The 22,593-nt window shown below is 44.9% G+C and overlaps 1 protein-coding gene across 20 annotated transcripts in view; it reads right to left on the bottom strand.

Annotated features, from left to right (window-relative positions):
• The window catches only part of MAST4 (microtubule associated serine/threonine kinase family member 4), a 617,295-nt gene that overhangs the window by 148,952 nt on the left and 445,750 nt on the right, over positions 1-22,593 (bottom strand). Inside the window, exon 1 of one of the 20 annotated variants that reach the window (XM_084800727.1) lies at positions 21,979-22,426. The exons of 17 other annotated variants lie outside the window; for them this stretch is intronic. In XM_084800727.1, coding sequence (XP_084656853.1) covers positions 21,979-22,070 — 92 coding nt within the window. In that variant the 5' untranslated portion in view covers positions 22,071-22,426. Of the gene's footprint in view, positions 1-10,823; positions 11,678-21,978; positions 22,427-22,593 lie in introns of those variants that run through there. 2 more of the 20 variants (XM_084800731.1, XM_084800729.1) reach the window with 2 other exon arrangements.

Genomic DNA, 22,593 nt, shown 5'->3' with positions numbered 1-22,593 from the left:
ATTCAAGAAACAGAAACCCAGTTCACTTATTTTCTATCAAAGAGAATTACTCCCAACGATCTTGAAATAGTAACAGAATGTCACTGAGAAATATTTTAAGACTCTGCAATCCTTCCTAGAAAATGTACTCAAAATTCTTTTTCATTTGCCACGGGGAGCTAAGAAAGAAAACATGTTCATATGAAAATTCAAAACCTTGAATGAATTTTACATTTAATAATGGCTACTACAAAAAAAAAAAAAAAGGAAAGAAAGAAAAGAAAAGAAGAAAGGAGACAGGCAGGGTAGTGCACACCTTTAATCCCAGTAGTCAGAAGGCAGAGGCAGGAGGATGTCTGAGCTCAGTCTAGCCTGGTCTAAGAAGCAAGTTCCAGGGCTACAAAGATAAATCCTGTCTCAAGAAAAAAAGAGGAAAAAGAGGAGGAGGAGGAGGAGGAAGAAGAAGAGGAAGAAGAAGAAGAAGAAGAAGAAGAAGAAGAAGAAGAAGAAGAAGAAGAAGAAGAAGAAGAAGAAGAAGAAGAAATAATGAAAACAAATGAACAATAAATGCTGGCAGTGATTTCGAGAAATGGGACCCCTGTACACCATTGCTGGAAATGTAAAATGGCTGTGATAGAAAACAGCACAGAGATTCCTGAAAAGTCTCAAACAGAACCTTCAAACGCTCCAGCAATTCATCTCCTGGGTACACACCCCCAAAACACTGAAAACTGAATCTTTTAGAGATATTTGCACACTTGTGTTCACAGCAGCACTATTGTCATCACAGGCAAAGTTGTAACAAACCCAAATGCCCATATGTGGGAGCACTATGGAAGCAAACTGTGGCATAGGCACGTGCAATGGAGTATTACACAGCCTTTAAGAGGCGCTCTGACACATGCTACAACATGAATGAGCCTTTGGGGCACTGTGAGAAAAAAAAAATGCCAGCCACCGAAAGACAGATTCTGAATGATTGCTCTTACATGAAGTACCGGAGGAGTCAAATCCATAGGTGCAGGAAAGGGAGTTGCTGAGGTGGTAGTGTAGGAAGATGCTATTCAGTAAGTTTGGGCTTTCTCTTCTGCAAGATGGAAGAGGTTCTGGAGCTCAGGTATGCAAGGTGAATGTGCTCCACACCAAGGACAAGCAGTGACCAGAAAAGCGAAACGGGATGAGTGTGGAACACGAAGCAGCTTGGGACACAGACCCGTGCCAGACTCTCTTCCAAACACCCAGATAGCACAGACCCACTACCCAGCATCCTCCTCGAGCTCCCAGTCTCTCAGATAAGCTATGGGACAGGCTGAGTTAGGAGGACCTGATCCTAGCTCCATGATCCGTTCCTTGCAACACACACCAAGGAGAGATACTTGGCCATGTCTGGGTAGCAAAACACAGGATCCACAGAGAGGCGTTCTTATTCTGGCTGTCCAGCAGTCACTGAGGACTTTCAGGTTCTCAGGGGACAGGGACAGAAACATTGATTTCCTAGCTCATAGAATTCTGATAGCTGGCAGCATGGGATATCCAACGTGTGGGCGCGTGTTAGCATGCTACTACTGTCTGACTTCTTCTCCTCCGCCTCCTCCTCCTCCTTCTTCTCTTGTTTTTTCCTTTTTTGGTTTTTCGAGACAGGGTTTTTCTCTGTGTAGCCTTGGCTGTCCTAGACTCACTTTGTACACCAGTCTGGCCTCCAACTCACAGCAATCCGCCTGCCTCAGCCTCCCGAGTGCTGGGATTACAGGCGTGCGCCACCACACCCGGCTCTGCCTGATGTCTTAATGACTCTCCTAAATATACTTAACTAGGTAATGGCCCACAGGGTTCAGTTTTCCAAAAGAGAAAAAAAAAAATTATCCCAAAGCTACAGCTAAGTCTTAGTGTGTACAAGCATTTGGTAACTCCCTTATCTGGCTCTCTCTCCAGGTTCAACCTTGAGGGTGGATTGAAGCCGCTGGCAGAGAATATGCACACAATCATATGTCATAATTCTCCGGAATATATGGTGAGCCTCTCTATCCACCGTGATCTTCAGCCTTCACTGCGTAGTTTTAACACAACAGTGCTCTCGCTTTGTTCTTCTCAGATCCCACCAACACTACATGATGCCTTATGTCATTTGAGTGACTGTGTTTCTCAATAACACACTTGCACCCAACGATGGCTATGGCTATTTATCAGGAGTAATTTATGAGGCTGCCAAATACTAAGAGATGAGGGAAGCGGAAAAACATCAAACCAGGGGTGGGGGAGGTGGGAAGCGGGGAAGAAGCTGAGTGTGTTTCCCAAGGTCTCAGCATGAAGGCTCAATCTTATTTCACACACACAAATCAGATCAATTGAAGACAGAAACGCATTCTCCATTAGACAAACAGTTGCAAACTTTGATAAAAGCGGACCTTGGAATGGGCGTTAACAGCAATTTGCATTCAGTAATGTTTCATACTGGAACGTTAAATGCGCTGAGAGAGAAAAGCAAATGAAAAAAATACATATGCAACTGCTCTATTGAAATATTGATGGCAGTCTGAGAAAAGTTCAGCGCAGCAGTGAAACTCAGGGTGGGGGTGGGGGCGGGGGTGGGGGTGGGGGTGGGGGTGGTTCCTAAAGACAATATCTGTTATCCAATGACTTGCCTTTGCTAACCACTTCCCTCTGTGTCTCAACTTCCACATGAAGAATTTACATTTTATAGACGGGCATGTTAAAGCATATGCAGTGCTCATTCCAGACTTGAATTTGGCGACGACAGACCCACTGTCACTTTTTACTTGAGAAAATATGGAACACCAGGCTGCTAACCTAGCAATAGTGTTATCATAGCAAGATGAGAACTCACAAACTTGGAAGAACCTCAAATAGACATAAAAACTTCTTGGCACTAAGCATTGAGATTCATAAACATGTTCGCGTCACTTTGGCCTAGAAATCTCTATTCTGGGAATTTATCCGAAGGGAGGCGGCCCAATAGACAGAAAAAGCGATATGCCTGAGTATGTTCACTGAGGGGTGCTTTCAGTCAATAAAGCTTTATTAAGTGTCGATTATGTGCCAGGCACTTGGCTGGCATAAGGACGGTGCGTCAAGACAGTCATGAGCAGATGAAAATTCAGATTAAGCGTCCGCAGCATTGAAACGTGCTGGGATAAATGCTAAGAGGAAGCCGAGCTCCCTGCTGCAATGCACTGGAGTTGGGTGGGGGAGACCTGGCGAAATTTAAGGTCATGATCTTAACACGTCTCCACAGTATTTTAAGGCACAAAGTCATGGTAAAATACTGAATAAAGACCAGTGAGGTGGCTCACAGGGTAAAGGCACTTGCTTCTAGGCATGCATGGTGTTCTGGTGGATTCCTGGGAACAACACGGTGGAAGAAGAAAACAAACTCTCACAAATCGTTTTCGTATTTCCTCTTTAAATTTTTTTTTTATTCTTATTTTTTGAGACAGGGTTTCTCTGTGTAGCCTTGGCTGTTCTGGACTTGCTTTGTACACCAGGCTAGCCTTGAACTCACAAAGATCCGCCTGCCACTGCCTCCGGAGTGCTGGGATTAAAGGCATGTGCTACCTCATCCGGCTTTTTCTTCCTTTTTTTTTTTTTTTTTTTTTTTGCTTTGTTTTGTTTTGAGATAGGATCTCACAATTTGACCCTGGCTAGCCTGGGACTCCCTGTGCAGACCAGATGGTCTAAAACTCAGAAAAAGCCACCTGCCTCTACCTTTTGAGTGCTGGGACTAAAGTTGCGTTGCCCCAGTGCCTGACTACAAACTGTCCTCTCAGCCCCACAAGTGCTCTGTGGCACATGCTCTGTAGCATGCTACATGCTTTGTTTCTGAAAACTCATTATCCCATGGTGTGTGTGTGTGCACGAGTGCACTTATTTGTGATGGTGCGTGTGCATAGGAAGGCCAGAAGACCTCCAGTGTCATGACTAGAGTGCAGTCCACCTTTTTTTTTGTAGTTTGAGACATGGTCTTTTACTGGCCTGGATTAACAGGAGTCTACACTAGCTAGGAAGCAGCACTTCCCCAATGTCCTCTAAATCCTTAAAATCAAAATTATGATGATGATGATGATGATGATGATGATGATGATGTGTGTGTGTGTGTGTGTGTGTGTGTGTGTGTGTGTGTGTGTGTGTCATAGCATGCATTGGAGGCTTGAGAACAACATTGTGAACACAAGTTTTCTTTTTTTTTTTTTTTTTTGGGGGGGGGGGGTTCTGGGGACTGAACTCAGGCTGCTGGGCCTTTGGGCCAAGCATTTTTAATCTACAGAGCCATCTCACCAGCTACTCCAAATCTACCACCATCACCCGCCCCGCCAAAAAAAAAAAAGGAAAAAGAAAGGCTTATATTAAGGATAGCTACTCAAGTCCCCCATCTTTCCTGTGCTTCTTGGAGGAGGTAGAGATCAAACATCAACTCTCTTCCAGCATATTCCAGCACACTCTATTCCCAGTCTGAGTTTTCTACTAGACACAGGAGTGTCCCTAATTAAATCTGCTATGGAATTCTGAGCTTCACTTTGCTTAAAAGGCAAAACAAAAATAAACGCAGGAAAAACCCTTATTGTTCCTTTGAGAATGTTCCCTTTCAAATGTCTCGGCGTCGCTTCAGGAGCTCCGCTGTCGCACTGCACAAAGTCTTTTGTGAAATGCGGCCTCTGTAATTTCTAAAGACTATAGTGTGTTTACAAATGGGAAAAGTCTCAGTTTAGGGGGTGGGCTCAAGAGCCTTTGAAGAAAGAGAGATTAGACACCCTTAGTCATCTATAAAGAGAAATAATCTTAACTAAACTACGGTGCCTGCCCTTCAACCTGGATCAGCAAGCACGCTATTCCTACAGCAAGCAGGGCACGCAATTCAGGTCAGCACATGCTACTGGTAGCGTCAGGGGCCATGGAGAAGCCTCCTTTGACAGAAGCTCTGTCCTGCACAGTGGTTCCGGCTCAGGTTCTGTTCCAGAAAGGTGCTGGAGTTGTAGGAGGGTCTCTAAAGAAGGCCCTGCCTCAACTTTCTTTCTCCTGGCCTGACTGGCTAAAGAAGACGCAACTTTACTTCCTGCAGAGAAGAGAACTGATGGTGCACCATGTGAAGGGGGGAAATATCCATCTACCGAGGGCCAATCCGGGAGTTACGCCCTAGGTGACGGGTGTGGAACCCTTTCCGAAAAGGTTTGCACTAAGTGTTTCTGGCATTGCAGGCTGGGAGTCTACGCCAGAACAGTTCAGTTCTGCTCTGTGGGTCCAGCAGCCACAGACATCTCTAAGCGAATGACTCAAGGGGCATTCTAACAAACATGATTTACAAACCACACCTGGCAAGCGAGCTGGAGCTTGCCCACTGCTGCCTAGAGGCCTTACGAACTGTTTTATCCGAGGTGCCCCCAAAATGTGGTTTTCCTCACAGATGAGGTGACCCTGCCAAGGTCACGTGCCTAACATGATGTAGAGTCAGGTTCCAAGGAAGGTCTACCCAAACCCAAGGTGCAAGTGTTTATCCCCTAGGAGGAGGGGCCTCTTGGGGTGAACCCAGATGAAGAGAGGTCTGCTGAGTGAAAAGGACAGTATTTCCAAACTCTTCCCAGCTCGCATCTCCTAAGCAAAGCCCACCCGTCATGAAAAAGAGAGGGTACAAAGAGGGCTGGTATGCGTTGATGGGACGGCTCAGCAGGTAAAGGGGCTTACAGCCAAACCTGACAACTGACTCCAGCAAACTGCCCTCTGACCGCTGCCTGTGTGCATGCAAGCATGCGTGTGCACGCACGCCCTAAGTAAATGTAAAAGAAGAAAAGAAGAATGCAGAGGAACAGGGTGATAGGTAAAACACTCACAAATTTCTGGAATATCCACTACTAAACTCTCGTATTGTAGGGGAAAGGCATCAAATTCTTTGTCATCCTGCGGTAGATTATGGCAGACCTAAAACAGGGGTTGGCATCTTGGATTTGAACACCCTAAAATTTCGCGAAGTAACCCCATTAAGTCTTCACACGTCCCATAGAGCGAACTGTATGAGAAAAGAATGTGGCGCTTGGTCTTTGGACTCTGTGACAGCCTGGAGACAAGGCAGGAGAACCTGCCAAGCATTATCCATTGCTCTCAACTGCCACTTAAGGGCAAAGAGGAACTGTGGACTGCACCGTGTAGAGCCTGGGACTCCAGGAGAACAAAACAGGCAATAACTATGAGTGAACCTTAACCCATGCCCCGCCCCCTTCCTTCACTCCGTGAGAGATTAAAGATTAAAGATTGTGTTATTTGAAACCTGAAGGCAAGGTTCAAGTCCGTCTCTGTCACTTACTTTGGTAACTAAACATTAATTTTCTCATCTCACCGTAGGAGAAGCTATCAACTCTATCTTCTTGACAGGCTCATTTTTTAAACACAAAAATGCAATACTCTCAAGTTTAAAAAAAAAAAAAAAAGTAATACCCTGCATGAACTTAGATGTCCATAAATTTTAAAGTATAATATAGAATTAATAGTTCAAAAGAAGTTTCCATGATTAAAACTACTTTCTTCAAAAAAAGAAAGAAAGAAAGAAAGAAAGAAAGAAAGAAAGAAAATATCATTTGCAGTTGCCTAATTCATTTCTGAAAATTAAATGATTTTCCACAAAAGATGGAATGGGGTGGGGACACATGGAGCAGATGGAATCATTGTTCCCCCATGAAGAAAAACCATTTCAGTACCTTACAAGAATATATTAATTGGCCTGCCACCTGGCAAGCCTGCTCACATGCAGAAGGGATAAAGTTGAGATCTTAAAATTTAACATTTAAGCCTGTGGGGAAGTGGCTGCTGGAACGGGAGTTAGCATTAGAAATCCTAGGAGTATTTAATGAGGCCCAAGTGCAAGAAAAAAGGAATGGGACCTAAGATGTGAGTCCTCATCACAGCTGGGTACCAAGACTGTGGCTGTGGACACACCCTGGGCCTCATATCCATCCATCCCTCCCTCGCTCCCTCCCTCCCTCCCTCCCTCCCTCCCTCTCTCTCCCCCTACTTTTCCTTTCTTTCCTAACTCCTTCCTCAATCCCCTGCTTTGGTTTGGTTTGGTTTAGTTTGGCTTTTTTTAGTGCTTGGGGTTGAACCCAGGATTTTGCACATGCCAGGCAAGCTCTACATTTTAGCCATATTGTGATTTTTTTTTTCAGTCTGATTTAAGGTCTCACCCAGTCAATCACTCTGTATGTCATGTGGGCCTTGAACTCGTAAACCTCATGCCTCAGTCTCTCGGTGAGTTGGGATTACACCAGTGACCACGAAGCCTGGCTCTTACAGTCTTTCTTATACACTGTAGATGGTTTTCAAGACATCTATAAATTTAACCGCTGTAAATATGGGCATTTAAAAAGAAGTTCAGAGGGGGAAAGCGGGTATTAAAACAGGAGGCCGAATACGATACTTGTTTTGTGATGTGTGTATTCATTTGTGCAAACAGTCATAGAGAAAAGCAAAACTTGCACGGTTTTGTACAGTGGCTTTATCTGAGCATTGGCTTTAGGGTCATGTTTATCCCCCCATTCTTTGCTAAGTGCAGGTGTCAGGTGAAAGCCTAAATGCTCTATAAGCTTCCCTGAACTTCAAATACAGTAAAACACTGGACACACTTGGTTGTTTAAAAGCAAAGAAGGCAGGGCTGGAGAGATGGCTCAGAGGTTAAAAGCACTGACTGTTCTTCCAGAGGTCATGAGTTCAAGTCCCAGCAACCACATGGTGGCTCACAACCATCTATAATGTGATCTGATACCCTCCTCTGGCCTGCAGATGTACATGCAGGCAAAGCTCTGTATACATAATAATAATAAATAAATAAATCTTAAAAAAAAAAAAAAGCAAAGAAGGCACCTCAAGTTCATCCTTTGTAAAATGTATGCTTTGTTCATTCTTCCCTTACTGCTGAGATTCCCGGCTCTCTTCTGGGGCTCAGAGCTTACTACTGATACCTATGGTCTATGTTTCGAACTCCAGGCATCACCCACGCACATACTGTAAGTAAAAGTTCTCCCGGTGGTCCTGTTCCCATGCCCAAACCAAACCTCACAGTATTTTTAACCACTTCCCACTTGCCTAATTATCTGTAGGTTTCTAGTAACGTCATCGACATAGCATCAAAGGGGCCATTACATATTAAGAACAGTACAAAAAAATACAAAAAAGGAAAAAAACAAAAAACCCCACAAAAACAAAACAAAACAAAAAAAGATGAACAATACAACTCCATAGCTATGCTTTTTTTAAAAAAAAAATCTCACCCTTACACATATTCCTACTACTGCTCTTGACATCATGACATCATCTACGACATGGTAGCACCCATATATTACTATTTCCCCGTCAGCACTAAATTTAAAATGGATGATAAATGTAGCAGGGTTCCCTGGATGAGAGCCTAAAAGAGGAGGAGAAGGACCCTGTGGAGAAACTGATTATTGCTGTTATTTAAGAGACAGGGCCCCAAGCTGTAGCCTAGCCCAGGATACCCCGGAACTAACTGTGTAGACCAGGCTAGCCACAATTTTGAAATCCTTCTGCTTTAGCCTTGATTGCTGGGATTGCAGGCATGAGCCAAAGCACAGGGCTGATGAAGGTGATGATGATGATGATGAAGAAGAAGATGATGATGATATAATAAATAAATCTTCATTAAAAATAACAGGTACAGGGGTAAAATAAAAATCTCAGTCTAATCTTATATTAACATTATTACACCATTAAAATATTTAAAGTTAGTTGAGGTATCAGAGACATTCCGTATATTTCTTTTGGAATTAGTGACATGACAGTTAATTGTTAAAACTTAGGTAACATTATATGTAAAAAGCAAACTGGGCCATCAATAAACTGTCTAATTAATAAACATGATTTCAGAAAAAAACAAAACACACTTTGTTGTCTGGACTTCCTTTCTCTACATTAAGTTATTTCTAGCTTTATTCCCTTATGGGAAGCCACCTGAAGCAGTCTTGGACTTGGTTCAGTAATCACGAAAACACCTTTAACAGAGTTATTATCTACTGTCTTTAGGAAGGGGCAGTAATTCCTTAGAAAGAGCTCAAATGTTATTTTATACACAGGAGTCAGAGAGGCAGCAGTGACAGTTTCTGTTGGTTTAGAGAATTCTGGACATAGTATTTGAGTCTTCTGCTTGTAGACTATTTATAGTTTATTCTGATAGAGTTGTTTTATGCATTTCAGAGCAGTTACTTCTTAGATCTTTGTGGGTTTTCTCAGAGAAAAAGAGGTATTTAAATGAGTGTCATCAACCACGATCCTCTTAAGAAATTAGCTTAGTATAATCAAGTGAAATTACTGTACTTTTAAAAAGAAAAGAAGCTGACAAAGAATTCATTTCTTTAAAAAAAAATCCTCCTAGAAGAGGGGTTTTTCTCCCCCTTGTAGTCTCCTGGTACTGTCAAATAAGATGCAAGAACTTTTGTCTGTTCTAGGCCATGAACTACATGCACCATCGCATCGGCTTGGATTTTAGATATATGCATAACACCCACGTTCAGGCCTCTCTAATAGAGGGAAATCTTAGAAAAATAAGCCTGGATGCAGTGGGGAGTTCCTCTTTCAAAAGACCGTAAAATAGCAGCTGTTCAGAGCTGCAGCCTAAGTAAAGCTTCACTTGAAAATGCACAAGCCCACTCAAACACCATTATAAGCTGTGATGCTTTAAGATGAGGAAATTGCAGGAGCATACATATACAATTTCCACTAATGGGGGGAAGAGAAGCAGCAGGTGGCAATTTTAAAAAACAAAGTAAAAAAAAAAAACAAAAAAAACCCCCTACTTCTGCTTTTCACTCTCGCCCCTCAGACAGCAGGTGGCATTTCTATAGCAAAGATCAAAATTATCGGAGCTCCCTGCTCCACAAATCTCTCTCGAATTGCCAAGAGGCTGCTCATTGTGTAAAATTAACACACTCTAGCCTTGCTTTACAAACATTACTTTCACTAATTAGACGCCTGCCGCCGAAGCCTACTTCCATAGGAATCGGGAGACAGCGAAGTTCCCATGAAGGATTCACCACTTAATACTGGAGAGACTTGGGGACCACTGCAACTTCTCCCAGTCTCCACTTGTCATCTGTATCACCACCATAATAGTGTCACCTTTACACCACCACTGTGAGGACTTCGTACAATTCATATCAGATCCCCTCAGCAGATACCCACCCTATCCCCCACTTCCTTGGCTGAGGCTGGTCGATCTGTAAGTTATCATAGGCTACTATAATTATTTGTCAACATCTCTTTATAACCCCACTAAACTGGGCTACTTGATTAGAAGGGGCATGCCACATGCTATCTCTGTCTCCCAGATGGTTATCATGGCCCTGGTCATGTAAAAGCCACTGGATAAGTAGTGGGGACCGAAACAAACAAGCCCTGGACCCCATCCACAGAAGTCAAACAGTGCAATTAGGTTATTAGGTTATCGGGTTTCAGAGGGTGATTCAGGCCCATCTGCAAACTCCCAGAGTAGTAAAAGGGTCGTCACACAGATCTGCACGCCTCATAAGTCATCCCCCCTATAAGTATTTTTAACTGTAATTAAGTTCCCATGTTTCCGAGGTAACTCCTCTGAGCTATCTTCTGGCTGAGTTTATAAACATCTTGCTGCTCTTGAGAGCTTGTGAAACAGCCAAAGGAGCTACCTAGCCTCGGGATTGGAGGACTGGAGTTCCCACCCTGCCTGATCTAATGCCTGCTGCATCCCTGAGACCTCATCTGTGACCAGAAGACAAGCAGAACAAAGCCAACAGCAAACCCAAAAGCACTTTTAGCTTAATGGCTTTAACATAGCATTTAAGATGCATACACACCTGGGACTTCCCAACGAAGTCCATGCATGCTGGGCCATGAATCCCCTCCAACCATATTCGTTTTCTCTCTATGAAATAGATTTGAAATCAAACCTGTTAAGTGGCTGAAGGAACAGCTACAAGCCACTGCCTGCTGGACACACCTATAAGAATGGAAGGTTTGGGAAGAGAAGGCTGTTTCTTCAGCTCCCAGCTGAGCGTGTCACTCACATGGGAACTGGCTTACACCAGGGCTCCAGTCTCCCTGGAACAATAGGTCGTGACGAGCTTCCTTAATGCCAGAGTTAGTGTTCAGAAGTGATTTCTGCTAACTGGAAGAAAGTGTAAAGGGCACATATGTTTACTCTGGCTCAGACTCAATGCTTCTGAATGTTTCTCAGTGCCAAGAGTCAGAACCCTTTTCCCTCATGGATTCCCAACCTGGGTCCCATTCCACAAATGGGCACAGATCCTAGGAATGTCATGGAAGCGCGGCATCACACTAATGTATAACAAGTTAGGGCCCACAGTTTACCCCAAGCATGATTCGGGAGGGTAGACTAATATTTACTGTGACTTCTCAACAGGGAAGAACTCCCCGAACTGCTCACCGAGAGCTTCTGGAAAAAGGAAACCAAGGAATAAGCAATCTTCACAAGCCTGCCTGGTAGGTGTTGGCGTCAAAGCCGTCAGGTCTAAGAAATGGGCTAAAGGGAGGAGGTCTTCAACCTAAGCCTAAATTCTTATTAAGAAAGCACCGCTGGGCTGGTAAGATGGCTTCATGGATTAAAAACAGTGTAGGTCTGAGTTCAGTCTCTGGGTCTGAAACACATGCTGGAAGAAGAGAAGGTATTCCTGAAAGTTGTCTTCTGGTATGTTCTCACACACACACACACACACACACACACACACACACACACACACACAGCACCCATCCACACGCATACAGTCATGCATGCACGTATACTAAACCAATTAATTCATTAACTAATTAAAACTTAAAAAGAAACGCAACACTGTTTTTTTTTTCTCAGCTTAAAAACGTTTGATTTCTAAGGCTAATTTACTCCACTGACATTTGTTGAGAAGTAACTCCTGGCAAAGGAAAAATATGGCAACCGGCGCATACCAAAGCCGTGGCCTAAACATCTAACCCTGGCCGCTAAGCCCCAAGACACACAGAGGATTATGATTCATAAGCACGGGAGCTTCTTTCACAGAGTCTAGCAATAACAACTTCTATCCAAAGCAGTCCGAGCTTCCGTAAGTGCCCATCTGCCACTCGGGCCACCTGGAGACAGAGAGCTAGCCCCCCCCCACACACACACACATACCATTCAGGAAGCTACCATCTATGGGAAATGTAAATTGAACCATTTGTTTAATTTGCAGAGGCAGGTGACATGCAGATGACTGGCCACCTGCCTGCCTCTAGAGCAGCACAGCAAAACTAGTGTGGGGGTGAACTAGTTCCCTGTTTATGTGGACAGGCATTCGGGTGAAGGACAATAAATAGATAACTTTGATCCTCACTCGGAAACATCAGATCATTAGTCTCATCTGTCGTTACCTAAGGTGCTTGGTGTTTGGTTCAAGTGACCTGTCTGGAAAATGCTTTTGATTTTTTTCCATCAAAAGTCTAGAATTTAGCCCTGTAAAAGTAACTCTTTTTTTTTTTTTAACAGGCATTCTTTCTCAAGGTCCAAGATCAACAAGCCATCAAACTCAGACTTAGGGAAACAACATTACATAATAGCCACTTAATGGCCATTGTTTTATAGTACAAAGGGTTCGTTTGGCATTTCCTAGAGAGCTTTATTCAGTTGGTAGCTTTTTCCCATGACAAATATACTCTCCCTACCCGAGCCCTCCATGAATCTATAAAATAAAACATTTAATAAGTGTGATGTAGAGACATCAAGCATACTGCGTTCCAAGACACACATGTTGAACGTGAATGGGGCCTAAGTGTTTTTATGTAAGCTATAGGTGCGATGACTTCCTTCAGATGTGACAGCCAAGAAACTGGGCCGTGGGTAGATAACCCTGCAAGGGTGACCCTTAGGGAGGTAACACAGTCAATTCTGAGACATAAACATGTAACATTTAAAGTTAGACAGAATGAGGCATGGCCAAAGAAGCTTCTACAGTACTCAGAGTGGAAAATGGGCCTGCTGACTTCAGACTTCTTCTTGCCTCTAACCCCATAACATCAGCAACCTCACAACAAATGTGATCCATCGAGTGGCTCTCTCCTCAACAGGCGATTTGCCCAGAACCTAATTCATATTCTAAAAGATGCTTGCAATGTCAACTTCCATGACTCATTAGAAACTTTCTGGAGTCGTGGGGAGCTGGTTCTCAGCAATGAGTTGGTTGAGATGTCATGTTGAGATCTGCATTTTATCTACAATTACAGTGGATAAAAGACACTATGCTGACAAAACTGGACACACTGATAAATTGAAGACCAAATCAGGAGCAGAATGGAGAAATCCCCAGGGTTCTATAGTAAAGCAAGCACAAGCGTGCTTAAGTAAGGAGATGAACATTAACAACTGTCTGTTCTTAGCAATTCATTTTACCTTCAAGCGCTGATCAAAGCCTAAAGTCTGCACTAAGTTCCTTTTCTTCTTTAAGACAAAACAATATGACTGTTCAGTTGCTATTAGGGTAATTATCTTCTCTAATAAGCATGCCCAATAGCCTTCAGTCTAGCTAAAACTCCCTCAGGTCCTCCTATTCTGGAACAAAGATTAAGGTCAACAGTTTTAGAATTTACAGCCAGGTTCTTGATGGACCATCCCTAATTTCCAGGCAGATAGATGGGAAAGAAAACAGAAAGTATCCAAACTACAAGTATTAACAGCCCTTGGGAACTCTTACTTAGAGATTTCTCTAGTTACAAAATGTACCCATGTGTCATGAAAAACACATTTGTGACTATCTATAGCCAACTTCTCCTGACAGAGAGCGATGGGGGTTAAGAAGCAAGGTTATGTTCACTGTTCTTCTGATTTCATCCTGGTAGCCCCAGGCCCTTTTTTTAAAAAAAAAAATATCTTGGCTCCTCTACTTAACTTTCAAAGAGATTAATCAATTACCATGACATCACACTCAAATGACTAGATGACATCTGGTGACTATGACAGGTCAGGTTTAAATACCTTTGTGCACTAGAGTTGGGTGTGCACAGGGCCGTGTTGAGGGAGTTTCAGAGCCTCCAATGTGAATCTTCCTAAGAGAAGAGCTACTTCTATTCTAATCAACACAGAAAAAGACTCTCACAGAGTTATGTAGCAACGGCTCAGTTCCAGGCGTTTCTCTCTATAGTTCATCTCCACACAGGGACTCAGGATTTCTTGACACCGATATCTATCAGCTTTTCCGTCTCTGTTTCTCAAAGATCATGACTATTCTGCTTTAAGGATATTATTTGAGCTCTTGATACCAAGATATACTTGTAAAGAAAACCAAGCAAAGCCATAAAAGATTAACACATTCCTTCCCCATGCAGACCTTCCCTTATACTACCTCCTCCTCGTCCCCAGTACCCTGAGAGTTAAAACAAACCAGCCAGAGAAGTACAGACACAGTCAGTACCCAGTGCTACCCAGTTACAGGATGAAGACCTCGCCCCGCCCCTCAACGCCTATGCTCCACAGTCTCAGGGCTTGTTTTCAATACCTTTCTTTCGGAACCTACTTTTTTTCACATCTACATATTCCTCTCCTCTCTGTGCCTCCTTTGCCTGCCACAATACACCTGGACCATCCCAGGCAATCCGGGAGCTCCGTTTCTAAGCCAGACTGCCCTTGAACTCCTAGAGATGCACCTGCCTCTGTCTCTTCATTGCTGGGATCTGGGCAACCTTGAGAGGAACTGTAGACTCTGTCAAAAAAAAAACAAAACAAAAAAACAAACAAACAAAAAAACTCCCCGTCCTATGTGGAAGCCCAGGCTCTCAGCAGACAGCAGGAAGAGCCACAATGTCAAGGTCTTAGAGTCCAACGCTCTCTACCCTGGATGGAGTATTCACGAAGAAAAGGCTGGGCAGGGTGTGGTAGGGGAAGAACCCTACAAGACAGCTTCGGGGCACATTAGCCAAGTCGGAGCTGACTGCGGCGGATGAGAGCATGGCAGGGCGAGTCCTGCAGCGATAGGCCAGGTACAGTGGAAAACATGAAGGCAGGAGGAAGATGAAAGGAAGCAGTTATGAAACAGGCCTGGGCAAGGCAAGGAGTGGGAGGGCGTGAGCTCAGAGACTCAGGGAGGGGCCTAGCCCGCAGGTCAGGCGTGGAGAGGTAAGGAGGAGCAACACGTGGGGCCAGGTTTCAGCCACCTGTGGAACCAGCTACAGGGAAAAGGCCTGGTGCCAGGGCCCAGGAGGGGAGCAAGCAGATGGTGAGGGGGAATGTCTGTTCGGAGAGACAGCATCTCACTCTTTTGGCCCTGATAACCTGAAACTCGGGCAAGCTAGCCTTGAACTTGCAGCAATCCTCCTGCCTCTACCACCTGAGTGCTGACGTCATAGGTGGAGGCTGCCCGCCCCACCCAGCTGAGTCAAGGCTTTAAAGAGAAACTGCCACTGCAAGCATGGAGGGGAGGGGAGACTCACAGGCTGTGGGGAGGGACTTGACCTTCCAGGATGTGAAAAGGAAACTTCTGTCGCTGCCAATTCTGGTGACGAGGCAGCCAGGCGTGGAGTGAGCAACAGTGAGTAAGGGGATGTGATTCAAGAAGAAGGCTCCTCGGCTGCCTGACCGTGTAAGGCTTGGTATCGTGATGTGTGACCACTGGACTTCGCTGCCCACAGAAAGTGGTCACCACCCTACGTTCCTGCATTTCCCTACTTCGCTCTGCTCCTGCTTGTCAAACGCCTACTCAGATCATCACTGGACAAGTGTTGCTGCTGGGGCACTGATGACCTCCCATGTGCCAGGACAACACGTCCGCGTGCAGGCACCCTTCATCCTTAGGGGACTTTTTCCCTTAAAAGTCATCTTTTCTATCCCCAGTCTCTTAGTCCTTCAACAAGGCTCTGTTGCTCTCCCAGATTAATTTCCACCTCCCATGGTATAAATGATCATTTCCAGGTCAATGCCCTGTACCTAAGTCTAACTTCCTGTCTAGGGGACTTTCTTTTTTGTCCTGCCTCAGAGCTTTGATGTTGCCAGACAGTTGCCCCCCGAATGTTTCTCCACAGTCTTCAGTCTCCCTTTAAACGTTACCTTTTCAAAAGCTCTTCCCTGGCCACATTATTTAAAGCAGTCCCCACTCCATGCCCACAAGGTTACTCTCGCTTGTAAGTTCTTGCTACAGCTGTCGGAACACTGACCTCAATTTGGCAATGGGCTGCTTTGGATATCTGTTTACTGGGGCGGCTGACACACACTGCCTGTCTTATTCACTACTTTGTCCCTTGCCTCAGCGTGAACCGAATGCAGGAATGAATCCCCTATGGTCCTCAGAACATAATCAGAACCCCACAGATGTGGCTTTAACTATCCGGCGGATGTAGGAAGCAACTCCAAGTATACATCCCAGTCTCTTCTCCCACTTCCCATTTTCACGTGTTTGGTGGGTCCAGATTACTATCCAGATGACCCTCAAGGCAAACAAACAAAAAAAAAAAGACACTTTCCAGGGCCATCACAGAATCCTTGTTTGTCCCTCAGGGCCAATGGCTCCCTGACTTCTATCAATTTCGCATCCTTAACTTCCCTTACAGGCAGCAGATCCTTTCTTTTAAACTTACAAAAAAAAAAAGTTTCAGCTAGGCTAATGCAATGGCTTGGTGACTGACTGGGTGGGTGGATCTCACCCTACTTTCCGACCAGAGCTCCCCAGAGCCACCAGACACCCCTCACCCACCCACCGCTTCCCCTACTGGATTAAGGGTACGCTCCCTCAGCTCCCCTCAGCCACACCAGCGGACGACTCATCCCCCGTGTTGTAATGACAGTGGTGATGTCAACAGTCCTGATTTATTCAGAGTTTTTATTCACCGGTAATTGCATTAGGAAAATAAAAGGCACATTAGGCAAGCTGAAGCTGATGAGAGATGAGAGAGCAGCGAGGCAAGCCCTGTTAAGGATGAAAGGAAACAGTAATGAAGCTTGCACATGTGCTAATTCAATAAGTAACTCACTTATCCCTGTTTCAAAGATGGAGGAACCAAGTTCAAGAAAGTGAACTTGCCCAAGACCGCCACTGCCGCCCTATGCGTTTGTTCCAGCGACGTCCATCTACGCTCTGGCCCTTTCTGCTCCAGCAATGTCTGTAGTCTTCTCTGGCCTCTGTGTCACGTCACCACAGCTATTGAGCCTTTGCTCACACCATGTCTACCCACTCTGGGAAGGTGTTGTGCTGTCAGCGAGCTGTCAACTTAGCTTTCAGAACTGCCTCACCTGTGGCCTTTTGTATACAGTACCTCCCCTATCTCCCTGCATCCAAATCTCTCATTTGTACTGAGCATGCCTGTGGCTTTGTGTGTGTGTGTGTGTGTGTGTGTGTGTGTGTGTGTGCGCGCGCGCACCTTGGAAATACAAGGGTTTCCTTGCATGCTTCACAGAGGGCCTGCATGGGGCTTTCGGCTTTGAGTCTCTTACCCAGATACTTAACAGGTGCTTACCAGATGCCAGTTTAACTGGACTCTCTGTGAAAGAGGTGCGTGTGGCTGGGCGGAGGTGGTGCGCACCTTTAATCCCAGCACTGAGGAAACAGAAGCAGGCGGATCGCTGTGAGTTCGAGGTCAGCCTGGTCAACAAAGCGAGTCCAGGACAGCCAAGGCTACACAGAGAAACCCTGTCTGAAAAAAACATTACAAAAGAAGAGGTGGGTGCAAACTTATTGACACCCTGAATGTCAGGGCAGAAGCAAAGTCTATTTTCCATCTTTCTCATATATGCATGACAAACAAACAGGAAAACTCACTAAACACTACAGATGTTTCTGAAGGGAGGGCATGATGCTCATATAGAGCTAATATATTTTGACAATTATGACAGCTAAAAAAACAATCCTTGTATATACCTGTTGCTCAGAACAACCCTAAGTAATGAAATCTCAGCAAACAAATGAAGGGGAAAACAAAACGATAGCAACAAAACTTCTTTGGATCCTTGGTTCTTACAAGTTGGAGTCCTCAGAAAAATACATTCAAAAATTTGCTTGGAGTGACCAAGTGAAAACCAGCCTGTGCATTGGCATAGATAAAGGTTTCCTTGCTGTGGGTGTGGAGGGGCTATCACTCAGGTTAGGAGATTACCAGTTAAACCAATGGCAACATGCTGTATTTTGAAAACTGAAAGTTAAAAGCCAAATACCTCCAGGTCCTCTGGAGCAGTGGTCCTCGACCTGTGGGTCATGACCCCTTTTGGGGGTCATATATCAGATATCCTGCATATCAGATATCTGCATTACAATTCATAACAGTACCAAAATTACAGTTATGAAGTAGCAACGAAAATAATTATATGGTTGGGGGTCAACATGGCCCGAGGAACCGTGTTAAAGGGTCACAATGTTAGGAAGGTTGAGAACCACCACCCTAGAGCATTTCATGTCAAGCAAAGGCCCACCCAGAAACTCAGCTGCATGTGACCCAGAGAAGATGTAGCTACAGGATGCCTGGACCTCCTCTTCCCCAAGTTCTTAGTCCAATGGGAAAAGAAAGTACACTTGAACAGAAGCCTGTGAGGGAATTCTCAATGGATGTCACACCAGATCTAGAGTTCTATGAAGTTTAAACTACATGCAGAGCTCGCTCCACTCTAAGCTGAGAAGCTGGAAAGGGCTTGTCAGTGAAGCTCAGCTCTGTGGCCCTGTATGAAGCAGAGCAGTGGTTGAGATGGCCTTGAGGTGTTGGGTGAAAGAAAAAGGGGGAAAGGACAGCCACACAAGGGACCAGTCATTAACGGCTGGCTCTCTGAGCTTTAAGGCAAAGCAATAACTAGTCAGCGTATATCCAGACGACCCATCCTTCCCATGGCTGTGCCATGTTTGGTAGACAAGGATTATGGTGCAATCCTAAAGATCTATGTGAGACAGAAAAATCTGTGAGTCCCCTTCCCTAAGAACTCCAAGGGTTATAGGTTGGGGAGGACTCTGAGTTAGAAGAGAAACCGTAAATGTTTTCCTGTGAGAGGAGAAACTAAGATCCGGTGTCATGCTGGACCAACAAGGAAACTGTGATGTTGGGGCTTGTATGGTGAGAGCATCTTTCATAGTTCAGTTTGGTTTGTTTTGTATTTTTTTTTTCAACATGGGGTTTCTCTGTGTAGCCTTGGCTGTCCTGGACTCGCTTTGTAGACCAGGCTGGCCTGGAACTCACAGAGATCTGCCTGCCTCTGCCTCCCCAGTGCTGGGATTAACGGTGCGTGTCACCACGTGTGGCTCATAGCTCGGGTTTTTAAGGTGAGAGGGAAGAAGCATCGGAGGTTTTGTTTGAGTGGCACATCCTTCCTGTGCCAGTGGGGTCTGTGATGCCCATTCACAGGCGGAGAGGTGAATTTTACTCATAGAAGTTGACAGTTACTAACAGGTTGAGATGAAGTTTAACAGAAACGAGAAAAAGCAGCCAGGGGACAGCAGTGACAGTGGGTGACAAGTGTGCAGTCAGGACAGTAGCCTGACAGAAAGGACAAGGGCAACAGGGGGCTGGAATCAAGAGATCCTGTGCAAGGGACAGACTTTCCAGGCTAAGGACAGCCTTGGAAAAGTCAGGGTTTATAACAATTAAGAGACATCCCTGAAAGAGAAGACCACAGTGTAAGCATACACTTCCCATATCCTTAGGGAAAGACATGGCTGGGGCCACACACGCCACCTCATACGCCACCACACATGCCACCGCACATGCCACAGCATATGCCACCACACACGCCACCCCACACACCACCGCGCACACTACCCCACATGCCACTGGGCGGAGGGGGGTCCCTGCCCTTCAACTTCCTAAATCCACATACAAGTTGAGCTCTCTCATCTAGAAACTCCAAATTCAAACTGCCAGAAAAAAATCATAAACTTTGAGTCTGTTCAAAAGTTTTGGGTTTTAGAGTTATTTCTAACTAGGGATGTCCAACCTCAAAAACAAACAAACGAACAAAAACAAAAATGTGAAATTAAAAAAAAACAAAAACAAAAACAAAAAAAACCACATTGCTCCTGATTGTTCTGGATCAGGGATACCAGACCAGAAAGCATGAAGGCTGGCCTGTTACAAGACAATAATTAGACGGATGGCTGCAAAGATGTCTACAGGCACATTTCCAAAATCCACACTCCTAGAAAGGAAGAAGAAAACCTCCACCCCCTCTCTGCTTTGCTTCCCTGAACTGAAGACATAGGTCCATTGACTGAAAGAGTGGAAACAGCCCTCCTCACCTTTCCTGACCCAGGTTACGTCAGACTTAATTAGAGTGACCAGGCTGGACCAGATATTATCCTAAAACCCAGGCCTGTCCAACCTGAGAATTCCTCACACGTCAGACTGTTGCCATAGGACCAGCAACAGGTGGGCAGGGATGAGGAGGAAGAAAAGTTCCACCTGCTTTTCAGGACCAGACACACAGGTAATGGCCAGGCCTCCTTATCTCTCCAAGAACTGGCTCCCGGTCAGGGTGGAGTGGTGGGACAGCCAGGACTGCCCCAGGAAAAAGAGAAAATGCTCTGATCAAACCGAACAAGTAAGAACCTTAGTCTAGCTCGGCAAGACATGATGGCCTGCTTGTGGAGACCCTGTATTTCTCCTCCACTTTACTTGTTGAAAACTTGGAGCATGGAGGATACAGGATAGGGAGACTGGGGATGGCCAAAACTAAGATTTCCAGTTATGTCACAAAAGAAGAAAAACAGCCACATGCCTCGATGAATCCTATGTGACTTAGGGACATCAGCATTGTTCAAGTTGCATTTATAATGTGATTATAAAGCCTCCCCCCCTTCCTCCCTCCCTCCCTCTCTCTCTCTCTCTCTCTCTCTCTCTCTCTCTCTCTCTCTCTCTCACACACACACACACACACACACACACATACACACACACACACAATTTGTGAATGTGCACATATGAAGGAGTTCCCTAAAGTGCAAGGAATACCATGGCACATTTAGAAAGCAATATGACTTAAGTGTTTGAAAGCACTTCTCATTTGCATTTAACTATCCATAGCTACAGGTATCCCCCCCCTCCAAAAGAACCATTTTCTTGTATTCTCTAAACAGCAGAGCACAGAGATTACAAAGTTCCAAATCTGATAGTCCGCATCCTGTTTATTTGACTGGGCTGTTTCAAGTATGTTCGCATGTACACACCGAGCCAAATTTTGACTGAAACGAACAATATATACTTATGCAACGCAGGGGGGGGATGTAGCTCTCCAAAACCACCACACTAATGCTACTTTTTTTTTTTTTGGACAGAGAAGGGAATGAGACTGCCTCCTTTAAATCATATTGCACTCTGGTTGTCTGCAAATGCACTCTGACCTCCCTCTCACTTGCAGCATCCAGTCCCACCTTGACTCTAAACAAATTCTACGCCACCCACATAAATTATATATGTGTGTGTGTGTGTATGTATATATGTGTGTGTGTATATATATATATGTGTGTGTGTATATATATATATATATACATATATATATTGCTACAAATGAAAGGCTGGCCCTATGTTAGTAATAAATGTCAAGGAAACGATAAAAAGTCAAAATGCCAAAGTTGTATAGATTTCTTTAAAAGCAGTCAATGTGAAATAGGTTCGCTTGGGTTACCTTGCGACTCAGATTCGCATCTGGTAAGTGATCCATAGGATAGATAACACAGGAAGAGCCTCTGGAAGGCTCTGTAAGGAAGGCCAGCAGCCCGGGTGGGTCTGGCAGAATGAAATGATAAAAATACAAGTAGATAAATGGACAGAGACAAAGCGCCCGTTGCAAGGCAATGTCCGATGTCCGATTATCCACACTGAGCAAGAATTCTGAGCAACGCACTGATGGGACACTCAGGAATCCCCAGCGAGGAGGGGAAGCACTGAAACAGAGACCCCCTCCCCCCAACAAGGCATAAACTTTTCAAACTGTCACCAACAAACAAATTGCCAGAGGCAACGGGGCTCTGGCAACCCCCTGCCTCCAGCAGAGAAAGCAAAGGGGGGAAGATCCCGCGTTTTTACCTTTGTGTGCGCCGAAGCCTGTTCCCATTCCGCAAATGAGGCAAAGTAAAGTTTGAGAGCACAGTCCAGAAATTGGGGTCGGACATATCCATTTTTCTCTTTCTTCAATTCACTGTGAGTTCGAGGCCATGGGATCAAAACGGAGATGGGGAGGAAATATAAAGGGGGGAAAAATCCCAATTATCTATTCACTCCCCTCCAGAGAAAACGTGCGGGCGGCGAACTGTGGTCTCAGGAACAACTCCGAGCCTGTCTGAGAATTACCCGTCTTGTGCTGGCCTTTAATTAACGCACAGCCATCTGAGAGGTTCAGGAAACTTACTTCCTCTAGTGTTTGCCCTCTCCTAGGAAGCCTGGGCCAGCTATAAACAGTAATTACAAGAGTTTAGCCTGCGTTCTGCTCAAAATGCTGTCTCCCTGTGATTCAGTCCAAGGTACTTTGTCATCTGTTTGGCAGATACCATTTGCAGCTCCTGGGGGGGGGGGTTGGTAGGAGGAGGACTATTTTTAAGCCTATGGTTCCGGGAGGCTGTTGCTTATCAGCAAACCCATTCACATCCGAACATGCCCAGTGCAAAGCTTCCTTTTAACGTCGTCTACATACAAGGAAAAGAA

Source organism: Acomys minous, assembly GCF_964271855.1.
Source record: "Acomys minous genome assembly, chromosome: 11".
NCBI lineage: Eukaryota > Metazoa > Chordata > Mammalia > Rodentia > Muridae > Acomys > Acomys minous.
The sequence above is the reverse complement of the archived record's forward strand: the minus strand, read 5'-3'. Positions and strand labels throughout refer to the sequence as shown.